The 21,573-nt window shown below is 37.7% G+C and overlaps 1 protein-coding gene across 3 annotated transcripts in view; it reads left to right on the top strand.

The window, feature by feature from the left end:
• Abi3bp (ABI family member 3 binding protein) overlaps positions 1 to 21,573 on the top strand; it is a 233,185-nt gene that overhangs the window by 198,264 nt on the left and 13,348 nt on the right. For all 3 annotated transcript variants that reach the window (XM_026402395.2, XM_026402396.2, XM_026402392.2), the window contains 6 exons: positions 2,728 to 2,805; positions 4,332 to 4,424; positions 7,134 to 7,262; positions 8,350 to 8,418; positions 14,726 to 14,935; positions 18,578 to 18,686. In XM_026402395.2, the coding sequence (XP_026258180.2) occupies positions 2,728 to 2,805; positions 4,332 to 4,424; positions 7,134 to 7,262; positions 8,350 to 8,418; positions 14,726 to 14,935; positions 18,578 to 18,686 (688 nt within the window). The remainder of the gene's footprint in view (positions 1 to 2,727; positions 2,806 to 4,331; positions 4,425 to 7,133; positions 7,263 to 8,349; positions 8,419 to 14,725; positions 14,936 to 18,577; positions 18,687 to 21,573) is intronic.

Here is a 21,573-nt window from a genome sequence, read left to right as displayed (position 1 = left end):
TGTAAATCCCAAGATTTTTGGAGAACTCCCATATGGCAGTTGGGGTCGCATGCTGAGACTCGAGTTTTGGTGCTTTTTAAAGAGCAGACTGTGCTCTTTTAAAAGATGTGTCAATTAATCCTGCTTGGGGGAAAAAAGAATTCAAGTCACAGCCTTGTCCAGACTGTCTGACTGAGAGCCAATTCCTGAAGATCCTTTTTTCTGCAGTATCTCTTTTACTGGCTTCCTTCTTTCCTCTCCCTGCCTTTGGCCTTCATTTGCTCTCCTCTGACTCAGGGCAACAGAAGTTCACTGATCTAATCTGACCTAGAGCTCAGTTTCCTATCCCAAGCACTTTCCACTGAATCCCACAGCTGCCCCCCACCCCTGCCTTTTTTTTTTAAGGGCCCTTTCCAGTGCTTTCATATACTGCGTAATCTTCTATCTATTTTCAAAGACTGGAGAAGGTCCAGCTAGCAGCTGATATGCTATTGATTTGGGTACTTACACCTAAGGATTCTAATAGTATGATGGCTCTTTCTTCACCTGTGCAGAAAATAAAAGGAAATGTCTTAGTTTCTTTCGATTTTTTTTTTTAATGTCTGTTTTTCCTTCAGTGCTGGGGATCAAAATCAGAGCTTATACATGTTAGGCAAATACAACCACTGATCTACATCCCCAGCCCAATTTCTCTTTTTGGTTAGAAAAGACACATGGGAATTTATATCAGTCATCTCATTCATAAAGTAGTCCAGCAGAATTTTGGATTCTCTCCAGGGCTTCTCAATCTTCAACTCATCTGCCCCTTTGAGGACTCACCACTGTGATTTGGTGAATCTTCGTGTGCTTGGTCAGGGACGGCTAAAAGCCTGTGACCATTTTCTGGGGCCTCCACACTAGTGAAATTGGCTAGATAACAGAAGCTTGCCAACCATGGCCATCAAGCCCCATCATATATTGGTGGCATCTCAATTTACCCAAGAGAGTATGGAATTCTCGGGTTGTAGTCATTGAGAGTCAGAAGTAGAAGGAAGGAAACAGGAGGACCTAATGTTTGAGAGAAATGCTTTGGACCCAGAAATAAGTGGTTCTGGATCCCAATACCTCTTAGCTGTGAACCCTTGCACAGATTGCTTAATCTCCTCCTTGACTTTGGTTCAAATCAGGTCATGAATATGTAAGGTGCTTGCACAATATTGGATCAAACTACTTTGTTTTTCAAGGGTAGACAGCTTTGGAGAATGGCTGTGAATAAGGATCTACTCAAGGCACAGTCTAATGGCCTTCTGGAGTACATAAAAATTCATCTTACCCTCGCCAAGCCAAGTTATGCTGGTGGCACAAATGGAAGTATTTTCCATTCCCTTGTGCCATTCACAGAGTAGCCACTCAAATGGGCCAGTTCCATTACCCCTGTCAATGGAGCACAGGAAGACTGTTTAGCCATGTGTTAATCATGCCTGTGGGGTGAGCCACAAAATAGTCATTAGCCCCAGAAACATTTTTTTCCTACCACAAATAATCAACATTTGATTCATGGTTCCATCCTAACATTCTCCATGATTTTATATATTTATCTCTATTCAAGCAGCAGAGAGTGTGAGATTGCAATATTAGGTTCCTCCCTGAATTCCACAGTTAATGTGGAAATGTCTCAGTTTTGGAAAGCAAAGCCTCTGTTGTATATTTAATCAGTGAATCTGCTTACACATTGGATGAGATTAAGTAAGTAATATCCCACCACAATCCATGGAATATACCATTTAAAACAGGGCTGTTGTCATTCCTTTTTTACTGTGGTGGTATTGCTAATGTACCAACTAGTAGATTACTTTGTTCTTATTTTTAATACATAAATTATAGTGAGGTCCTCAGAGTAGGGCTCTTTTTCATGTTGTCATTATGGCTAAAGTGATACTTACTATTTATGTTCTAAATAATGTCTGTTTCTCTTATTTCTTAATGAAAACTTTCAGCCACATCAGAGAAGATTATTTTTAATGTTTTAAAATGATAATGACAAAAACGAAGATGAAATATACATTGGTTCTCTAGGCTGTAGGGAAACTACCCAATTCAATTCTGTATATTTAGATAAATGACCAAGTAATAACTACCAGGTTGTGTTTGGGAAACTTAGGAGACGAAAAAAGAAAGTCACACAAAACGATTTTCAATTTGGTTTCTTCTAAATAATAATTTGGAGTTCTAGGCCTATCCAGGGAATTCCAAAGTTAAAAATATAGTTGGCAGCCTCAACAGCCTGATAACTGAGGTCAACTAAGGAACATTTTAAAAGTTAATTCATTAAGTATAATCCCAAACATATTGGAATTCTAAGGTATTTTAATGGGCACGGAGGAGTTGGAGGAACATTTTTTTCAACCATAAAATATACTTACAAATACTGGCAAAAAGTAGTTACTTGCCATAGATGAAATTCTACTTGGTAAAGCAATACCATCCAGGAAGGCAGTACAGAATAAGTATCTTGGAAAATTGTGACAAAACCACAACCTCCAATCTAATGCTAACTTTACAGAAAAGATATAATCAATGAATATAAGACTAGGGATCTTTCTCCTTCTGCAGATAGTAGGAGCTAATTAAAATGTGGGCACAAAAGCACCAATACCCCTGCTCTGCCAAGAATGCACATCACCACTGACAGATCTACCAAGTTCCCACGAAGAAGACTTAGTACATTATTACCATGTATTTATTCCTTCTCATGTTTTCTTGTCATAGGAACCAAGCAAGCACCCAAACCATCAGGTGCTGGCAGAAATGTGTCAGTGGACTTCACCCACTCCACAAAAAAACCAGGTAAGGAATAAGACGCTGACTACCTCTCAACATGCACAGTGACAGTAACTGCAGTAGTATTAGTTCAAAAAACAGCATCATCTCCTCACAATGTGTCAGAGCCAGGTTAACAGTTCATGCATATTGCTAGAGAAACATTCCAAAATATTATCTTTGGAGGAATGAAAAGTGCTCTAAATATTAATAAGAACCCATAAAGGGGTACCAATTTAATAAGTACTTTCTGTAATGTTCGTAGGGGCCATGAGGAACAAATGCTGCAGTCACTGTGGGTTCTAGTTTTTATCATGCTAAAGTTATGTTCTTGTATGATTCATTACCACAGTCTTTGGAATGAAATTCTTTATGTTCCTGATTTGAGAGTATTCTGTATGTAAATGTAATAGGTAAAATTATGAAGGTGGCAATTCAGACTACCTTTGTTTTTTTAAAGGATGCTGTGAGACTTAGTCTTGCACACAATTGTCTCTGTCACCGTCTTCCTGAGAAAGTGCATGCTCCCTCCTCCTTTTTCTTCCTCCCTCTCCCCCTCTGTTCTCTCTTCCTTTCTCCTTCTCTCCGTTTATCTCTTCCCACCCCTAATATCTTAGGAAGTACTTAAAGCCATGGGGCATTTTCCTGAATTGACAATTTTACTTGAAGATTTTAAAACCAACATAAATAATACAAAGAAATAAATTTTAAGCTATAACCTAAGACTTAAAGTTTGGTTTAAGGTGGACTGCTCCAAAAACTTTAAACTTGCCAACCCTTGTGCAAAATAGACACCTTTGTTCAAATTATTAAAAGGTGCCTCTTTCTGCTGCCCCTACAGACAGGCCAGTTGGAAAAGTTTCCTTCCTCTGGGCTGGCAGCCTAGTGCCAGAGCTATCCAGTGGGAAAGCAGAGTGGGTGTTAAACTTTAGCTCCCACTTCTATCCCCTAGCCAAGAGTCCTTGTGAGTTCACAGTCACCAAAGTGGTTAATAGTGCCCCTGCTCTCCACAGGCACAGGATTCTTGTTTCTGCCATTAGGGCTACTTTGGTATAATCTCTTGAGAAGTTCTAAAGATGTTTGTCTAATTATAGTTTCATGCTGGAGTTGGGGACAGGTTGGGAACCCACAAAAAAAGAAATAATATGCCTAATTCAAAGCTAAAATGACATACGAAATTATTGTTTCAAAATCAAAGGCAAGTGAGGTTAATGAAGTTCAGAAATCTTCTTGTTAAGTTTAAATAAGAATCTAAATATGCTGAATCCTATATCTATCAGTCTTTCAAAACACAGATACACTCATGTATTTTCATTGATAACTAAAGGATATACTTTACCTATACTAATGTGCTGCTTTGTCCCTGGGTACACACCCAACATTAATTTAGAGGAATATCAGTATGTATTATTCATATGTACTTTTCTATAAATTCTATTTTGTCATCAACTGATACTTATCAGAAGTTATTTTTTTTTAAAAAAAACTGTTATTTTATACAATAAATTCTTATGATGGCTTTGTCTATAATGACTTCTCAACCCCAATACCAGGGACTCGCCACCCAGCAGGGCCACCTAGAGCTGTGCCTCCACGAAGAAAACCTTTACCACCAAATAATGTCACTGGGAAACCAGGAAGCATAGGTAAGCTCATTATGTATCTTCTTTCTTCCTCCATGATTTCAGTTTTACTAGCCAACCACCTCCCTTCCTCGTGTGCCAACCACTGGCATGGGTGACACATGCTTGCGTTGGCCCCAAAGACTGGACACTGTAAGTTACAGCTTTGAGGATTCATATCCTGAATCTGGATGGGTAGGGTGAAAGAAATAGCCCCTCTGCATCTAAGCCAGCTTGCTTCTTAGATGTCTGTGTACCTGGAACCTAGATAGAAGCCCAACTCAGGCCCTTCAACGAATGGATTATTTGGGACAGATGCTCTATGTTACCAAGTCCCTAAGGATCACTGAAAATGGGACACCCTGTCGTTGACTTATCATTCTGTCTCCTGAAATGAAATCCTATACATCTCGATGAAAGCTCTCCTATGCACCAGCCCCATGCCAGGCCCAGTATTATGGTACTCAGGGAGGAGATGGTAATAAACTACTGAGGTGATTGAGTTAGCCTCCCTAAGCAGCCAGGCAGGGAGGTGTCTTGGGAGTCGAGCTTCTTTTCCTCCTCCACATCTACGTGTGGATTCCTCTTCTACACAGAATGGTCCCTCCCAGACCTGGGATACTCACACATCCTTCTCTAGCTCCCCAAGGAGGTCTCAGCCTTGCTTCTCTGTTCAATGTGTCCTTAGCACATACTTCCATTAGGGCAAAGAGCAATCATTTTATACTTGTTTTATACCTATTTGTTTGCATAGGTTAGGTGAGCTCTATGATGACAGAAATCTTGATATATTTTCCCCAAATTGCCAAAACTATATTCAGTGCTTAGCACATGGGGGATATTTGATAAGTTACAACTGAACAAATAAATGAATTAAATTAAGAATCAATGAAAATCGATCCAGTTCAGAGCAAAGCTTTACCTCACTGCTATTAAGAGCTCTCCTCCTGGGACCTGACAGCAAATCATAGCATGTTTCTCATGGTTCCTTCTCCTCCCAATCTCTGCTCCCTAAATATTTGGTATGTGCAATCAGGATAAAAGTATTAAAGGCAACTGTGAAAGATGAAACAGAGAAGGGCTTATGTGAAAGGGAGTGGACATCTATCTTTTTGCTGGATAACAGGAGGGCATGCTGATTGGAAGCTTTGGGGATGTCTGTGATGATCTCTAGATCCCCATGACTGTTAGGATAAACTCTAGAGCCCAGGTGTCTAGAGGAGGAATCAGCCTCATTCATGCTTTTGGTGCTTTCCTGAGTCAAAGCCTCGTGACATGGCCTTGTGAGGATACCAGGTTTTCCTCATTAGTTATGTTAGGCAGCTGTGACATGAGTGCCTGTTGCCTTCAGGTCAGACGGAATGAGTCACACACTGGAAGTGTTACCTGAAAGTGCCCGTGGAAAACCCAGGGGACTGCCCCTGCAGAGTCCCCTGGCAAGGCTGTAGGTCTTCATCTGCAATTCAGTGGCCTTGGTTGCTGCTACATGAATCATTTTCTTTCCTCTCAGTGAGTGTAGCTTTAGGACAGCCCACCAAGCCCAAAGACAAACCATAAACACTTTCCCCTTCTGAGACTAACTCTGGTCACTGCTCCCCATGCCCCACCTTCCACCACCAATTCAAAGGAAATGGCTGCACCAAGAAGCCAAATGCCAAACAAGGGCAGTAGTACAGATTTGACCTGATTGACACCACAGAAAAGTCTATCCTGAATTCAGGAAATCCATCTCATGTCTGGGAGTCCTCTGAGGCTCTCTGGCTGGAAGCGCAGTCTTAGGTGGCTGCAGGGCACCCGCCATTTGTCACCTTTTTCCAGATCCACCAAGGCCTCTGAGTCCCACTCTCCTTGCCAGGGTGAAACGTCTGCCAGCATTTCCTGCTGACTCTGCCAACTCTGAAAAGTGTATGTGGGCTGTGGTGTGACTTCCCTGGGTTTTTCTTGCTGTCTTGTTGAGGCATTCCCTCTAGGACAAGGAGCATAAGTCCCTAGGGGTGAATCAGAGGCCCATCTGCCTGACTCTCCCAGGATTCCATGCTGGGCCAGAGTCCTCAGGTCCAGCTCAGAGCCCTTGACTCTATGGCCCAAGAAGGACTCTTTTACCCAGAGGAAATAGAAAATCCAATCCAAACTCCACTCTACTGTAAACACTCGGACTTGCCTGGACCTTGGGATGGATCCAGTTTTAGAGACTTATGAGTATTTTTAAAGTGGAGGAGTCACTGTTGAATATAGCAACTCAGAGTAACACTGTTCTGGCACTCAGGCCAGAATCATGGACATTATCCTAGGAATTTTTGTTTCCTTCTTCTCTGGCCATCTCCCATGGCTGCCAGTTAAACTTCAAGTTGGGCCATTCCCCAATGTTCTTCCTACAACTTCACTAGAATACAGTTCTCCTCCCTATCTACTGATCACTTCTCTCATTAGTACATCCTCTGAAAACACTCCAACCCTCCCCAACACCTTCCATCTTTCCCCATAGAGATCTGTAAGCATTCCCACTCCTTGCCCCTGCTGTGACCTTATCTAGTTCTTTCACAATATCTGTGATATTTCAATACCCTTGGCTCACACATCTACCTCCATCAGGAACCAGGTCTTATTTTTCTCCAAGCCTGGCCAACAGTGCCAAGCCACATGGTAAGTGCTTACCAAATATTTATTGAATAAATAAATGGGAAGCTTGGCAGTGCTTCTATAAAGTCTTACTACTTTGGCTCTACATTACAGGAATCATCTCATCAGGCCGAGTAACTTCCCCACCCCTGAGAGCAACACCCAAACCTACAGGAATCCCCTCAGAGAGACCAGAGATAGACAAAAAGCAGCCAACAGCTCCTGCCTCTGGAGAAGAGCTTGGTTAGTATGTCAATCAGTTTTCGCTGGATGCTTAGCTATGGGGAGGCAGCCAGCACCTTGATAATGGGTCCTTCTTCCTGCCCGCAGAGAATGTAAGATAAGTCAGAATAATTAGTGAAGAACAAAAGACATAGACTCAGAAAAAATAGTTTTAAAGAAGCTTGGGGTACCTGATAGGCCAAAGCCACATAGGAGCTGCAACTGGACAATTAGAAAATGACTCTGGTGGTTTTATTTAAGGGAGTACATCAAAGACAGAGATAAGGTTTCAGGAGTGGAGTCTTGCTTCATGGTGTCTTGCAGTCAGCAGGAGGACTGACATCTTGGCAGGTCACATCCATCTCTTAGAGTCTGTGTGGCTACAGCAGGTCACCCCATCTCCAGTGACCAGGCAGAGCTTGAATAGGGTCACAAATGTTTGGGCAGTTTTAGCCTGAGGAAATTTCCACAGGAAGTTCCCAGACACCAGATTCTCCCATTCACTAGGCTGCGATGCTGATGTAGTCCACACACAGCCCATGGATGGCTCTTAGCTATGAGGTACTAAAACATTTCAAATTGGGAGGGAAATAAAGTCTCAGTTCTAAATCTTTTATTTTACTCAATTTATAATCAATTTGGGCATTTTCAATTTTAAAATTATACTTACTTTCAATACATTGTTGTAGAATATGCTCCTTTCCTTAGTGGACATAGAATGCCAAGTTTGTTTCCTAAAATGACTAAACTGTACCTGCTACCTCCTATTAAGCCTCATGTCATTACTAACTACATATATCTTAAGTTAGTAATGAGTATTAACCACTTGGTTGTAATTTTTAATTCATTATTTATTATAGTCCAGAACATTTTGCAGCAGGACATAAAAAAACCCTTTTATATTGTGGTTTAAAAAGTATAAAATAATAATATAATAATAAGTATAAAAATAATAAAATAATAATAAGTATAAAAATAATAAAGGAAATTTACCCTACAGCCCTATAACTAGAATAAATATTGGCCATCTTTAGTTTTTATTATTCGCCATTGTATTATAAAGCTTTTCTTCTCTTCACCAAAATTGTTTATTGTTTTTCATTCTTAGGTAACACAACTGACTTTAGTTCAAGCCCAACAAGAGAAACAGATCATCTTGGGAAGCCCAGATTCAAAGGTAGGTTTAGTTCTGCATCTTGAGTTTGACACGGCTATTTTAGGAGGGAGGATCAGTCAGACTTTGTTATGTAACAACCATAAAACTTTATTAGCTTACTATAATCAGGATTTATTTTTTGAGTCTCTTCAAGTCAACTGGGGGTCTGATGCTTAGCAAGGTGCACCTACTTCTTGAAGCAGGTATAGCTGGAGTCTGTGATATAGCTGGAGTGCAGTGATCTAATTCTGGTAACCAGGGTAAGGAACCAACAGTGAGCCAGGAGAAGCCATTCTTATAGCAATACAGAGCAAAGAGACATGCCATCCAAATACACAGCTACATTTCAAGCTCATTTTTATGTAGTGTCTGCCAATAAACATTGGGCAAAAAGGTCACATAGCCAAGCTCAACCAAGGATGGGGAAGTTTACTCCTTCCATGGACACAGAGAATATGTTTGAATAATAATCTAATGTACCACAGTAGGAGAAACATAATATTCCTTTGTAATTTTTTCTGACGTGTAAAATTTGATAAATTTTAATGTATATATTCACCTATGGAGCCATTATCACAATCAAAATAATGAACACAGTGTGACTTGCAGACATTTGTCATGATCCTTTGTAATCCCTCCCCCTCAGGTCCCTCATCTATCCCTAGTCCCTAGGTAACCACAGATGTGCTATACCATATATATTAGTATGCACATTACAGAATTTTATATAAAAGAAAACTTACACTATGAACTCTTTTCTTGTCTGGCTTATTTGGCTCAACATAGTTATTTGGAGACTTATCCATGTTACTCTGTGTACCAGTAGTCCAATTCTTTTTATTATACGGATATAAAATATTTTTTTCTCTAAACCTATTCATGATATTCAAGAGTTTATAATTTCTTTTTTACATTATCAATAAAATTACTGGGGCCTCTCGTGTACACGTGTACACGTCTTTGTATGGAAATGTGCTTTCATTCCTTTTGAGCAAATACTTAGGGAATAGCAAAACGATATCTAAGTTTATATTTAACATTTTTAAGATTTTGAAACTGTTTTCCAAAGTGGTTGTACTGTTTTACCTTTCTGTAAGCGGTAATGAGGCTTCCAGTTCTTCCACAACCTTCCCTGTATGATCAACTTGTTAAATGTTAGCTATTTCAATAGGTTAGTAGTAGTAACTAAGTTTTATTTCAGTTTACTTCTTTCTAAATGACTAAAGATGGTAAACATCTTTTCATGCATTTATTTTCCATCCATCTGTATTTTTTGGTATATCCAAACTTTGCCTATTTGCGGGGAGCTGGGTACTGGGAATTGAACTCAGGGGCACTTAACCACTGAGCTACATCCCCAGCCCTATTTTGTAGTTCATTTAGAATCAGGGTCTCACTGAGTTGCTTAGTGCCTTGCTAAGTTGCTGAGGCTGGCTTTGAACTTGCAATCCTCTTGTCTCAGCCCCTGAGCTGCTGGGATTACAGACGTCTTCCACCACACCTGGCTTTGCCCACATTTTAAATGGAATTATTTGTCTACCTGTTGTTGAATTTTGAGTATATTCAGATACGTGCATTGCAAATATTTTCTCCTAGTATGTGTCTTCTCTTTTTAATTAATGAAGCTATTTGCCAATTTTTATTTTTTTTTTTTTTTTTTTTTTTTTTTTTTTTTTTTTTTTTGTCTTCATTCTTTCTTTTTATTTGTTCTAATTACTTATACATGACACATTGTACACAAATGGAGCACATCTTCTTCTTTCTCTAGCTATATATGATGCAGAGTCACACGATAGTATCATCAGACATGTATATAGGGTAATAATGTCCGTCTAATTTCACCTTTCTTCATTCTTTTTTTAAAAAATATCTTTTTTAAAATTTATTTTTATGTGGTGCTAAGGATCGAACCCCGGGCCTTACATGTGCTAGGCGAGCGCTCGACCACTGAGCCACAACCCCAGCCCCATCTTTCTTCATTCTTATTATTAGTTTTCATTTAAGAATATGAAATGCACTTTCTTTAATAAGTATAGTACTTTCCACTATATTTTTTCTCCAGTATTGTTTCTTTTTTAGTGAACTTTGGTAGGTTGTATCTTTCAAGCAGTTAGTCCATTTTATCTAAGTTGTTAAATCTATTTACATTAAGTTCATAATATTTTTTACTGTCATTCTAATATCTGGATTTTTTGTGTTGTCTAATAAATTATTGGCTAATCAAAAGTCACAAAGAGTAACTCCCACATGATTTCCCTCTAGAAGTTTTACATTTTTGCATTTAGATTTTTGATGAACATTGAGTGAACGATGTATATTGATTTTGTATATGATACAAACTATGAACACATGTCCTTTCTTGCTTTTGAGTATCCAGTTGTTGTAGCATCATTTGAAATGACTCCTTTCTCCATTGAATTGTATTTATACCTTTGTCAAAAATCAATTGTCCATATATATGTGGATCTTGTAATGTCTAGTCTAGCTTAGTATTAGAATAATGCTGAAATTGCCTCTTCAATTTTCTGGAAGAGTTTGTTAGAATTGTTATTGCTTCTTTCCTAAATGTTTAGTTATATTTACCACTGCAGCTGTCTGAGTCTCACATTCTCTGTGGGAATGTTTTTAATATATAAATTTACTTTCTTTACTAAGTATATGGCTATTCAGAATATTTTGTCTTCCTTAGGAAGCTCTGGTAATGTTTTTTTTTAAATACTAGCACATTTCATCTAAGTAGTCAACTTTATTTGCATAAAGTTGCTTATAATATTCCCTTATTATAATTTTAATGTCTGAAGAATCTGTGTTGATGTCATTCTTCTCATTCTTGATATTCTTAATGTCTTTTATTTATTTACTTATTTTTGCCTCATCAGTCTGGCTTAAGTTTATGAATTTTTTTTTTATCTTTTCAAAAGGCCAACTTTTTGTATTACTAATTTTCTCCATTATTTTTTTCTGTGTCTGTTTCATTTCTTTTTACTCTTCCTTCTGCTTAATTTTGCTTTAATTTGCTTTTCTGACTTTTGTTTCTTGAAATAAAAGATGAATTCATTGATTTGAGACCACTTTCTTGTCAAACCCAAAGCCTCACAAATGCTTAGCAAGTATTGTACAACTAAGCTACACCCCAGCTCCTGCTCTTCTTTTCTAATATAGAAATTAGTGCTACATATTTCCCACTAGATATTACTCAAGCAGCATCCACCATTTTTTAATATATTTTGTCTTTATTTCATTCTGCTCAAAATGCTAATTGCTGTCTTGATTTTTTCCTTTGGCCTATTGATAATTTAGTAGTGTGCTGCTAAATTTCCAAGTATTTGGAAATACTCCAGAGATCATTCTGTTATTAATTCTAATTTAGTTCCAGTATCGTATGATACTCTGTATTACTTGAATCCTTTTAAATTTGATGAGATCTTTTTTTATGGCCTAGAACATAGTACATCTTGGTACGTATGTTGTGTGAAAAGAATGTATTTTTTTTTTCTTAAATGGGATGCTGAATTAACTTGCCAGGGCTGTCATAACAAACACAGAATTGATGGCTCATGCAATAGAAAGATATTTTCTCACACTTCTGGAGATAAGAAGTCTGAGATTGGCAGGTTTGGTTTCTCCTGACTTGCTGATGGCCCCTTCTCCCTGAGACTTCATATGGTCTTTTCTCTGTGCTTATCCATCTCTAATATCTCTTTTCTGACAAAGACAGGATACCAGTCAGATTAGATTAGGGCTCAACCCTAATGATCTCATTTAAGTCCCTACTCCAAATTAGTTACATTGGAACTTAGAGCTTCAACAAATGAATTTTAGAGGAATGCAATTCGGTCCATAGTGTTGTATAAATGTCTGTTAGGTCAAGTTGTTTGGTTGTACTGTGCAGTTATGCCATGTGATTACTGATTTTCTGTATACTTGCTCCACATCAAAAAGAGAAGAGTATTGAAATCATGGATTATAATCATGAATTTATTTCTACTTGCAATTTTATCTGGTTTTGTGTCACTTGTTTTGTATGTGTGTAATGAAGTGCAGACCTAAATTATTTAGGATTATAATAAACTTCTGATTAATTGATTCATTATCCCTATGAAATGACCTTTTCTGTTTCTGGTAATATTATTGACACTGAAATCTAATTCGTTGGCATATTCAGTCAAACTTTCTTTTGACTCATATCGTATATTTTCATCTTTTTTATTTTTAACCTATTACTCTCTTGATGTTTAACGTGTATTTTTTATGGTTGGGTCTTGCTTTTCTATTCACTCTAACAATCTTTGCATTTTATTTGGATTACATAGAATCTTATATTTAATATGATTATTGATATTATTAGGTTTAACCTTTATCTCACTGTTTATTTTCTATTTATCCCATCTATCCTTTACTCCCTCTTGTCCTGTTTTTTAGCCTTCTTTTAGATTGAGTATTTTATGAATCTGTTTTATCTTTTTGAGTGTGTGATAGCTGTCACTCTTTGTTATTTTAGTTGTTGCTTTGGGGTTCACAGTCTGCATCTTTAGCTTATCACAATCTATTTCCCACCAAAAAAAAAAAATGTAAGAACCTACACTCATCCAGCTTCTTTTTTCTCTTCCTGGCCGTTAGTCTTTTATTGTCATATATTATACTTTCACATTATTCTATGTAACTCTTATTCTTTATCAATAAATTATCTTGAAGAGTGATTTAAATAATGAGAAAAATCATGGATTATAATCATGAATTTATTGTATGTGTGTAATGAAGAAAAGTGTTTTATATATTTATCTATATAGTTACTGTTTCTGTGCTCTTCATCCCTTTGTGTGGATCCATATTTCCATCTGGTATCATTTTTCCTTTCTCCTGAACTTCCTTTAATATGCTTTATAGTAGGAGTCTGCTGGTAATGAATTCTTATAGGTTTTATATTTCTGAAAAGAAACTTGGCTTTTGTTTTTTAAAGATCTTTTCACAAGTTATTGAATCCCACATGATACATTTTTTCTTTCCATATTCAAAGACGGTGCTCCGTTGTCTCTCATTTGCATTCCTTCCAATGACAAGTCTATCACAATCCTTATCTTGTCATCCTATACCTATCTTTTTCTCTATATCCTTTAAATATTTTTTTCTGTTTCACTGGTTTTGAGAAATTTGATTATGATTGGCAGAGTTTTCTTCATGTATAATGCATAATCATTTTATTTGAACTTTTTGGATTTGTGGGTTTAGAAGTTATTATATTTGGAATATGTGGGGCCATTATTTCTTAAAATATTTTTTCTGCCTATCCACCCCAGGTATTCCAATTTTATATACATGAGACACTTGAAGTCATCCACAGTCACTGATGTTGATTGTTTTTATTCTTTCTCTCTGTTTTTTATTTTGGATAGTTTTATTGTTATATCTTCAAGTTCACTGTCATTTATTTTGTAACATATTATATATTGATTCTATCCAGTGCAATTTGCATCTTATATTTTGTAGTTTTTTAATCTCTAGAAATTTGACTTGGGTATTTTTTTATATATTTATGTCTTAACTTTTTGAACATGTGAATCATAATCATAACTGTATTTTCTCCTTATCTGGTGATTCTAACTTCTATGCAAGTTCTGGATTAGTTTCAAATTATTGATTTTTTTCTTCTGATTATGGGTAACATTTTCCTGTGAATGTCACCTTATTGGGTGCTAGACATACATATGCATACATCTATGTATAGATGTGCATACTTATATACACACTATGTATATTTACATAGACATTTATGTAGTTATGTGTATATATGGAGACAAATATGTAGATATATATAGGTATGTTTATATATATATATACATATATATATATATATATATCTGTGTATATATACACACTCACACTTGTGTGTGTATATATATGTAAGTTGTGTTTATATATACATAAATTATATAGATATAATTTCCTAAAGTACTCTTGAGTCTTGTTTGGGGAAATAAATTACTTAGAACTATTGGATCTTTTTGAGTCTAACTTCTCAGATTTATTGGATGACACCAGAATTATGTTCAATGTCAGGCTCATTCTTCTCTACTGAGATAAGACTCAATACCCCACAAATAATGAGGTATAAACCAAGTCTATAGAGTCCAAATTAATTTTGAATATTAACACAACATAGAACTGTTTAGTAAATAAATGAGCAAGTTGAACCAACCATAGCACTGCTTTCAAACATCTGCCCATAATGAAGGGACTCAATGCCCTCCAACAGATAATTATATTATGATCTCACCTCTATCTCTTTCATGGGCTTTAAAATTACTAAAATGCCAGAATTTTCTCTTAGGTCCTCATGTGCGTTACATCCCAAAGCCAGACAACAGGCCCTGCTCCATCACCGACTCCGTCAAACGGTTCCCCACAGAGGAAGCCATGGAGGGGAATGCCACCAGCCCTCCACAGAACCCCCCCACCAACCTCACTGTGGTCACTGTGGAAGGGTGCCCCTCATTTGTCATCTTGGACTGGGAGAAGCCACTAAATGACACCGTAACTGGTAAGATCATGGCATGAGGACTTGTTACTATAGCGGTGATATGGGTTTTGGAATCAGGATTTGGTCCTTGTTCCCCCTGGAAGATTCAGCACCTGAGAAATGCCAAGAGAAGCATAGAAAGCAAGTTTTATTCAAGGAGACAGAACAGAGATAGCAGACTTCTCCAGGGAGAAGCTGGGACCCAGAGCTGGTGCCCATGGGAGCAGGTATGTCTTGCTTTTTTATAGACCCCCCCCCCCCAGCCTCTCTCTCTTTCCTGCATACATGCCCCAAAGCAGGAAAGAGCAGGCCTAGGGGGCAATCACTTGTGTTGGAAAGTACAGTCCCTCCTCCCATGGGAAGTGTTAACAGCCAGTTGAGTAGGGGAAGTGTGATCCAGAGGTTAGTTATTAGCAACTTCTAGTTGGTTGGAAACCTCTGTTTCCTTTTCTTTGATAACCAACTATTTGTTCTTTGTCCCTGTCTCAGTAGAAAGCTTTCATAGCACAAGGTCTATGGAGCCGGGTACCTTGGGCCAAACTGACATGGGAAGGACATCCAAGGTGTAGCAAGTCCTAGCAGAGTTCTGCTGACCTTAAGGCACATTGTCAAAGTGTCATGGGATGGGAAACGTCACCTTTGTCCTTGTAGCGGGCTCCCTGTTAATTTAATAAATTTCTTAAAGCTGTACCCCCTTCCATCTCCTCTCAGAATTCTTCTTTCAGACATAGCGGGTCTTTCCATTATCAAGAAAATACAGAAGGAGTTTGCCACTGCTCATGATATTTAAACTAGTTTTCCTTTTATCAACCCAATTTTTAAATTGGCCTCAGACTGTCTTTAGAGGAAATGCATTTTTAAAAATCTATTTCTGGGTGATTTTGTGCTCATCTCAGGAAATTTTGATTCTCCCACTGCTCTCCCACCAAATTCCTCTAAAAATGACTGTGAAAAATAAGAAACCTGGGTCTATTCTTTGAACTGGTTATATGGCAATTTGATTCTTCACAGTGAACAGATAGTCAAACATGAGAAGAAAAAGTAGGTAGAAAAGACCAATGGCTTAAATCAGTGGAGAACAAACCTGAGTCCATGTGGCTCCTGCTGCCCAGTACCAGCCTGCCGGATACCTGGTGCAGGAAGTAGAAGGGCCAACAAGAGGCTGTCAGCAGGAGAAAGGAGCAGTGCGCAGGGTGGGAGATTCAGGATCTGCCAAAATCATTTCCTACTTTGAAAATGTAAGGGGAAAACAACAGCTATTTCTCCTTAACCAAAACCATGTGATCTGGGCAACCTCCAGTTTAAGCAGCTTATCTTTGCTTAGCTGGCACTCTCTACCATATTTTGTGCATTCTTATGTGAAGTTAGCCTTTGCTTTGAGGAAGAACCAGCTCCTGCCTGTGTTCCTCCCATCTGCCTAGCCCTGCTTGTTCACCTGAGACCATGCCCGCAGGTGCTACCATCCCAATATGTAAAAATCAGTCCCTCAGCATTGAATACCTATAATGGGTTAAAACATCTAAAACTCTGTCGTTTTACTTGCTAAAAAGGAGTTCCTGTGAAAGTCTGAGGCTATCTTTTCTTAAAGCCAGAGGGTCTCTGAAATTTTATTTGCCCTAAAGATGTAGGATATGAAATAAGAATTAGTTAATCTAATTATCTAATACATACCTACTTGGATAATATCTGATTTACCTCTTTAAGGCTGTAGGATTTTCTTTTCTGGTTCATCTATAAGAGTATTTTAATTATGTAAATTTATAATTTCTAAGAATTATACATAGAATGTATTTATACATCTAATTGACTACCAAAAGTCCAGGTTCGTATTGAGGAGGAGAACACAGAGTTAACAAGGAATGTCCCAAGCCAAAGATGTTTTTTTAAAGGTGATTACTTTGGTGCATAATTAATTAGACTCCATATAAATAGTAGAGTTTCATAACTATTAGATTATTTTGGTTTTCTTTTTTTTCTTTTCTTTTTTGGTGACTAAGCAGCACTTGAATCTTTCCAATTGGAATCTTTGAAAATTTCTGTGGCCCTATTTTCAAAACACAACTTAGGGATAAGAATTAATAAAAGCAACAATAATAATAAGTACAACCTGTTGAGTAAAATCACTCAAAATACTATTAGACACTTTCCATTTGTTCTGAATATAATCCACATAAGCAGCACCATGAAGAGAGATTATTGACATTCTGCAGATGGGAAGACTGAAATTCAAAGCAAGTGGCTTGGTTTGTCTCTTTCCTTAGGTCATGTGATTCCCTTTTTCTTTCTTTTTTTTTTTTAACTTGCATTTTAACAGCTGCAAATATCCCTTCTGAGATAAAAAAAAAATATAAAACAGATTTGAATTGAAAATCTTCTCTCTCCCTCCCTTTCCACTCTCTACACTAAAATAGCCAATAGGGAGATAAGTTGGGATCAGAAGGGAGTCTGAGCAAGGTGTTGTTCAGTTAACTAGTAGTCGTTAGTCCTTCAGTAGCTGCCCTGCTATTGTCCAGTTCCAGTGGCCACTGTCTTCAAGTTTAACTTTTGGCTTTCAGAAGAATGGTCATTTAAGAAATGTTCAGAAAAAGCCATCCTCCTTTGGGGATTTAAAAATAAGCTATTAATAATCCTTTTCAATTAAAATTGGAGATTTTGGGTCTTCCTGGCCTGTTCTGGGTTTGGTTTTATTCCCAGTGTTCATCTTATACCTTTGGTCTGGTACATCAGCGGAAATCCCTGGCCTAACTTGCCAGCTCTTTTGCCGCTTCCCTACCTTACGTGACGCCCTGCTCGTGTGTATTTCTTTATATCCATGGAGCTGATCTTGACTGGGGAGGTGTAGTTTGTTTTATTGTTTGTTTTTCATTCCTCTCTGTCATCTCATTACATGCATTAAGTTAAATCCCAACTGAGAGCAGGGACAACCACCTAACAAATCTGTAAATTAAAGTCGCTTATTCTGAAAGTCTTTGTCTTTTGATGATCCCTGTAAGTTGATAGAAACATGCCTTTAAGTGAAATTAAAGCTTATCTATATGCAGGCTTTAAGGGCATGATTTTTTATTTAATATGAAGTAAATTACCAAGGAAGCATAACTTTTGTAAGGAGTAGGTATAAAAACATAATTATATAATTCCAAATAATGAACTATAAGAAGGGAGTTTATTATTTAGTTAACCATTATTTGCTGATATGGCTTTAAGCCCAAAGAATTCTTTTTGCAGCAGTATCACATACTCAGTGGCCTAAACCCAACTCTGTTGAAAGCCCCGTAGAGGATGAGCATGGGTTCTGCCCAAGCACAGTGCCTGATACAGAGCTTTCCCCAAATTGGGTTTCTTGGAAGTAGCAGTCTTTCTGACTTACCTGAAGAATCATGGGCTCTATGACCAAAGAAACCATAAGAGGGTCATCAGTCTTTACCAGTTACCAGACCTTCCTCTGCTCTGCTCAAGGGAAAGCAGAAATAGTCCATAAGCATCTCCCAAAATGTTCCCATTCCATCTGGAAATTGCAACCAAGTAAGATCAATGTGTCTCTAGAAGTACAATCGTCTTTATGTGTGTGGCTTTATTGCGCTAGTAGCTTCAAGAAGAATTAAATTGCTTGGTATATGAAGGTAAATATCTGAGGTGTTTTTATTTTTGTTATCACTTTTACAGAATATGAAGTTATATCCAGAGAAAATGGGTCATTCAGTGGGAAGAACAAGTCCATTCAAGTTACAAATCAAACCTTCTCCACAATAGAAAATCTGAAACCAGACACAAGGTAAGCTCCAGTGGTAGTGCAGGTGAGTTCTGGGTTTAGAAATCAAAACCACAATAAGACATAAAATGTTTTCATCTTCTCCAACCTAGGGGAAGGTCTAACCTACATTTCACTCTAGCTTTTTGGATGAGACATAAATACCTCTAGAGTCATATTTTGAAAATAGGCAAGGTATTGATGGGGGTAGAGGGGCCAACAGGATGGTCTTGTAAGTTACCAGGGCAGCTGGAAGCATAACAAAATAGGAGGAAATTGGTATCAAATGTTGGTATTAAATGCCAAAAATTATACAAGAAGAAATCTGTGGGCCAGAAATTAATTGTAAAGTAGTTTCGAAACACCAAAGAATTTGGGTCTCATGCTGGAAAAGTGAAGGTAAAGAAGTGGGAATCCTGGGATAAAATGTAAGTGAAAGTTTTTAATAGTTAATACTTAATACTGGTCTCAGATACAGCCATCCTGGGACTTTCATCAACTGATAAAATGAGAATGGAGTTTTGACAGTGGAATTGCATATTTTTAACATTGTTCTATGATAAAAAAAAACTTTTCTAGTTTGTCCCTTATTGCACATTAATACCAGATTATTCATATTCTGATATCATTTTGTGATTCTTCCTTAAATCTAAAATACCAATATCTTATCAGCTCATTTCATTATGCAAAAAAATAAGGGCCTTGGGACTAGGGATGTGGCTCAAGTGGTAACGCGCTCGCCTGGCATGTGTGCAGCCCAGGTTCGATCCTCAGCACCACAAACAAACAAAGATGTTGTGTCCGCCAAGAACTGAAAAATGAATATTAAAAAAATCTCTCTCTTTCTCTCTCTCTCTCTCTAAAAAAAATTAAAAAGGGCCTTAGATATTTCTGGTAATATAGTAGGAGTTTCAAGAAGGAGTTTCCTTTTTTCCTATCAGTTTCACTTTTTATACCTCTCTTTGTCATCAATTCACTGAATTGAATTGGGTATTGACAGTGACACTCAAAAGAGTCTATTTTTGCTCTTCAGTAGGAAAATTCATCTAATATTCTTGGAGAAAAGAAACATCTAACTCATTATAGATGATTTGCTGTGTGTAAACTTTAGTCCTATACTGCAAATATAATACTTCTTTCACAAATGTGATTTTTTTAAGGTTCTCTATTTTGAGCTGTTACATGGAAACTTTTCTAACTGCTAATTTTCTTAAATGATTTAAATTTGCCAAAATAAGCATACGTTTCAATACAAAACCACTTGATGGTCTTGGTTCTGATTTCTGAGATACTAATGAGAGAGAGAGTACATGCCTATTTGTACCATAATATATTTTAAGGAAAGAGTAAAAGAGAAAACACATCATTAATTTCATCTTTTTAATAGGTAGATTTGTGCTTACAAAATGTGGATGGTGTTTCTCTTCAGTTTCCTGCTTCTTATTCCACTTAATAAAAAGTGATCTGTGTAGTACAATGCATTCATTGAAAGTCATCCAGTTTCTAAATGTGCATTGTGTTCCTTTTCTGAATCAGGCTGTCCTCACAACTTCTCCCAGCACACCAAAATGTAGAACAGTTATTCCAGTGACATTTTAAAGCCAATTTGTTTGTAAAAGGTTAGCTGTTCCATCCGGCTAACATTTCTTAAGTGCCAATGATGTGCTCAGCACTATGCCTGGTGTTGTGGCTACATACATGAAGAAACAGGGTTCCTACCCTTGAACTTAAGGTAATCCAAAAGGCAGCTAATGACCAAGTTTTCTCCACAGAGTGGCAAGAGTCCTGGTAAAAGTATGCCCCAGATGCTATGGGAGCCCAGAGTCAATGGCATGCCACTAAGTCTGGGGAAATTAGAAAGTTTTTACCACAAAATGTGACAGCTGAGCTGAGGCTTGAAGGATGAGTAGAAAAGAGCTAACCAGATGTGATTGTGGTAGGAGACGAAATGTCAGAATAATATGTGTCTACACAGGATCAATCTAAATGACAGCTGTTAAAAATTTCCTAATTAATAACTGGAAAACAGTAGCTTCTGAAAGACTTTCTATAGCTGAATTCCACTACTAGAAGATACATGTGAATCATTTATTTTAGCAGCATTTTCCACCACTTGGGCTGACAATAAAATGTGACATCTGAAAACAGAGGATAGTTACTGGCTAATTGTTGTACATCAACATGGGTGTAGAGCTTGGAGTCAGAACATTTAACTCAGGATGGTAAGGCAGAGATTAAAGATGTATAGACTGGTTATAGCCAGAAATTTGAAATGGTCACACACTATCCCAGAAACAAAATGACAATGAACTGTCCTCCCTTTTCCTGCTCATGGTGAAAGTCAACCTGCCTGTTTTTAATCATTTAGACAGATTTATATCTACTCAGAAAAAGCTCCAAAAATTTTCTCACAGTAAGGGGCCAGCAGCTGTTTTGCTGCTAGGAGAGTTCCACTCCATATCTGGCATTAGATGTTCCTGTCTGCAGAGAGTAAAGCCACGTGGCCACCCTGGGACACATGGGTGCAACTCCAAAGGCAACCTAGGGTCTCCCCAGCCTGGCCTGTACCTGCCCACAGCTACAGGGGGCTGTGGTCACATTGTACACAGGAAAAAGGAGACATAATGTTCAGTGAGGCAAAGGAAATTAGCTAACACAGACAAACTCCAGTCTCTCTCCTTAGAGGATCCATCTCTCATTCCTAAAATAAAATGTTGAGATGTTGGTATCCAACTAAATCCACCTAACCCATTCCCCAATATTTACTTTCCATTTATTTTGTCTTCATGAAACCTCTCCTTCCCTACAGTCATCCAAGAACACCAATCCTCTCTCTTTAGGCAATGTGTGGCTCTTGTTGGACTAGAAGAAAAATATTAGGAGGAGTCCCTCCTCTCTGGAGCAACCCACA

Source organism: Urocitellus parryii, chromosome 2, assembly GCF_045843805.1.
Source record: "Urocitellus parryii isolate mUroPar1 chromosome 2, mUroPar1.hap1, whole genome shotgun sequence".
In the NCBI taxonomy this organism is placed as follows: Eukaryota; Metazoa; Chordata; class Mammalia; order Rodentia; family Sciuridae; genus Urocitellus; species Urocitellus parryii.
This window is presented reverse-complemented; position numbering and strand designations above follow the sequence as displayed.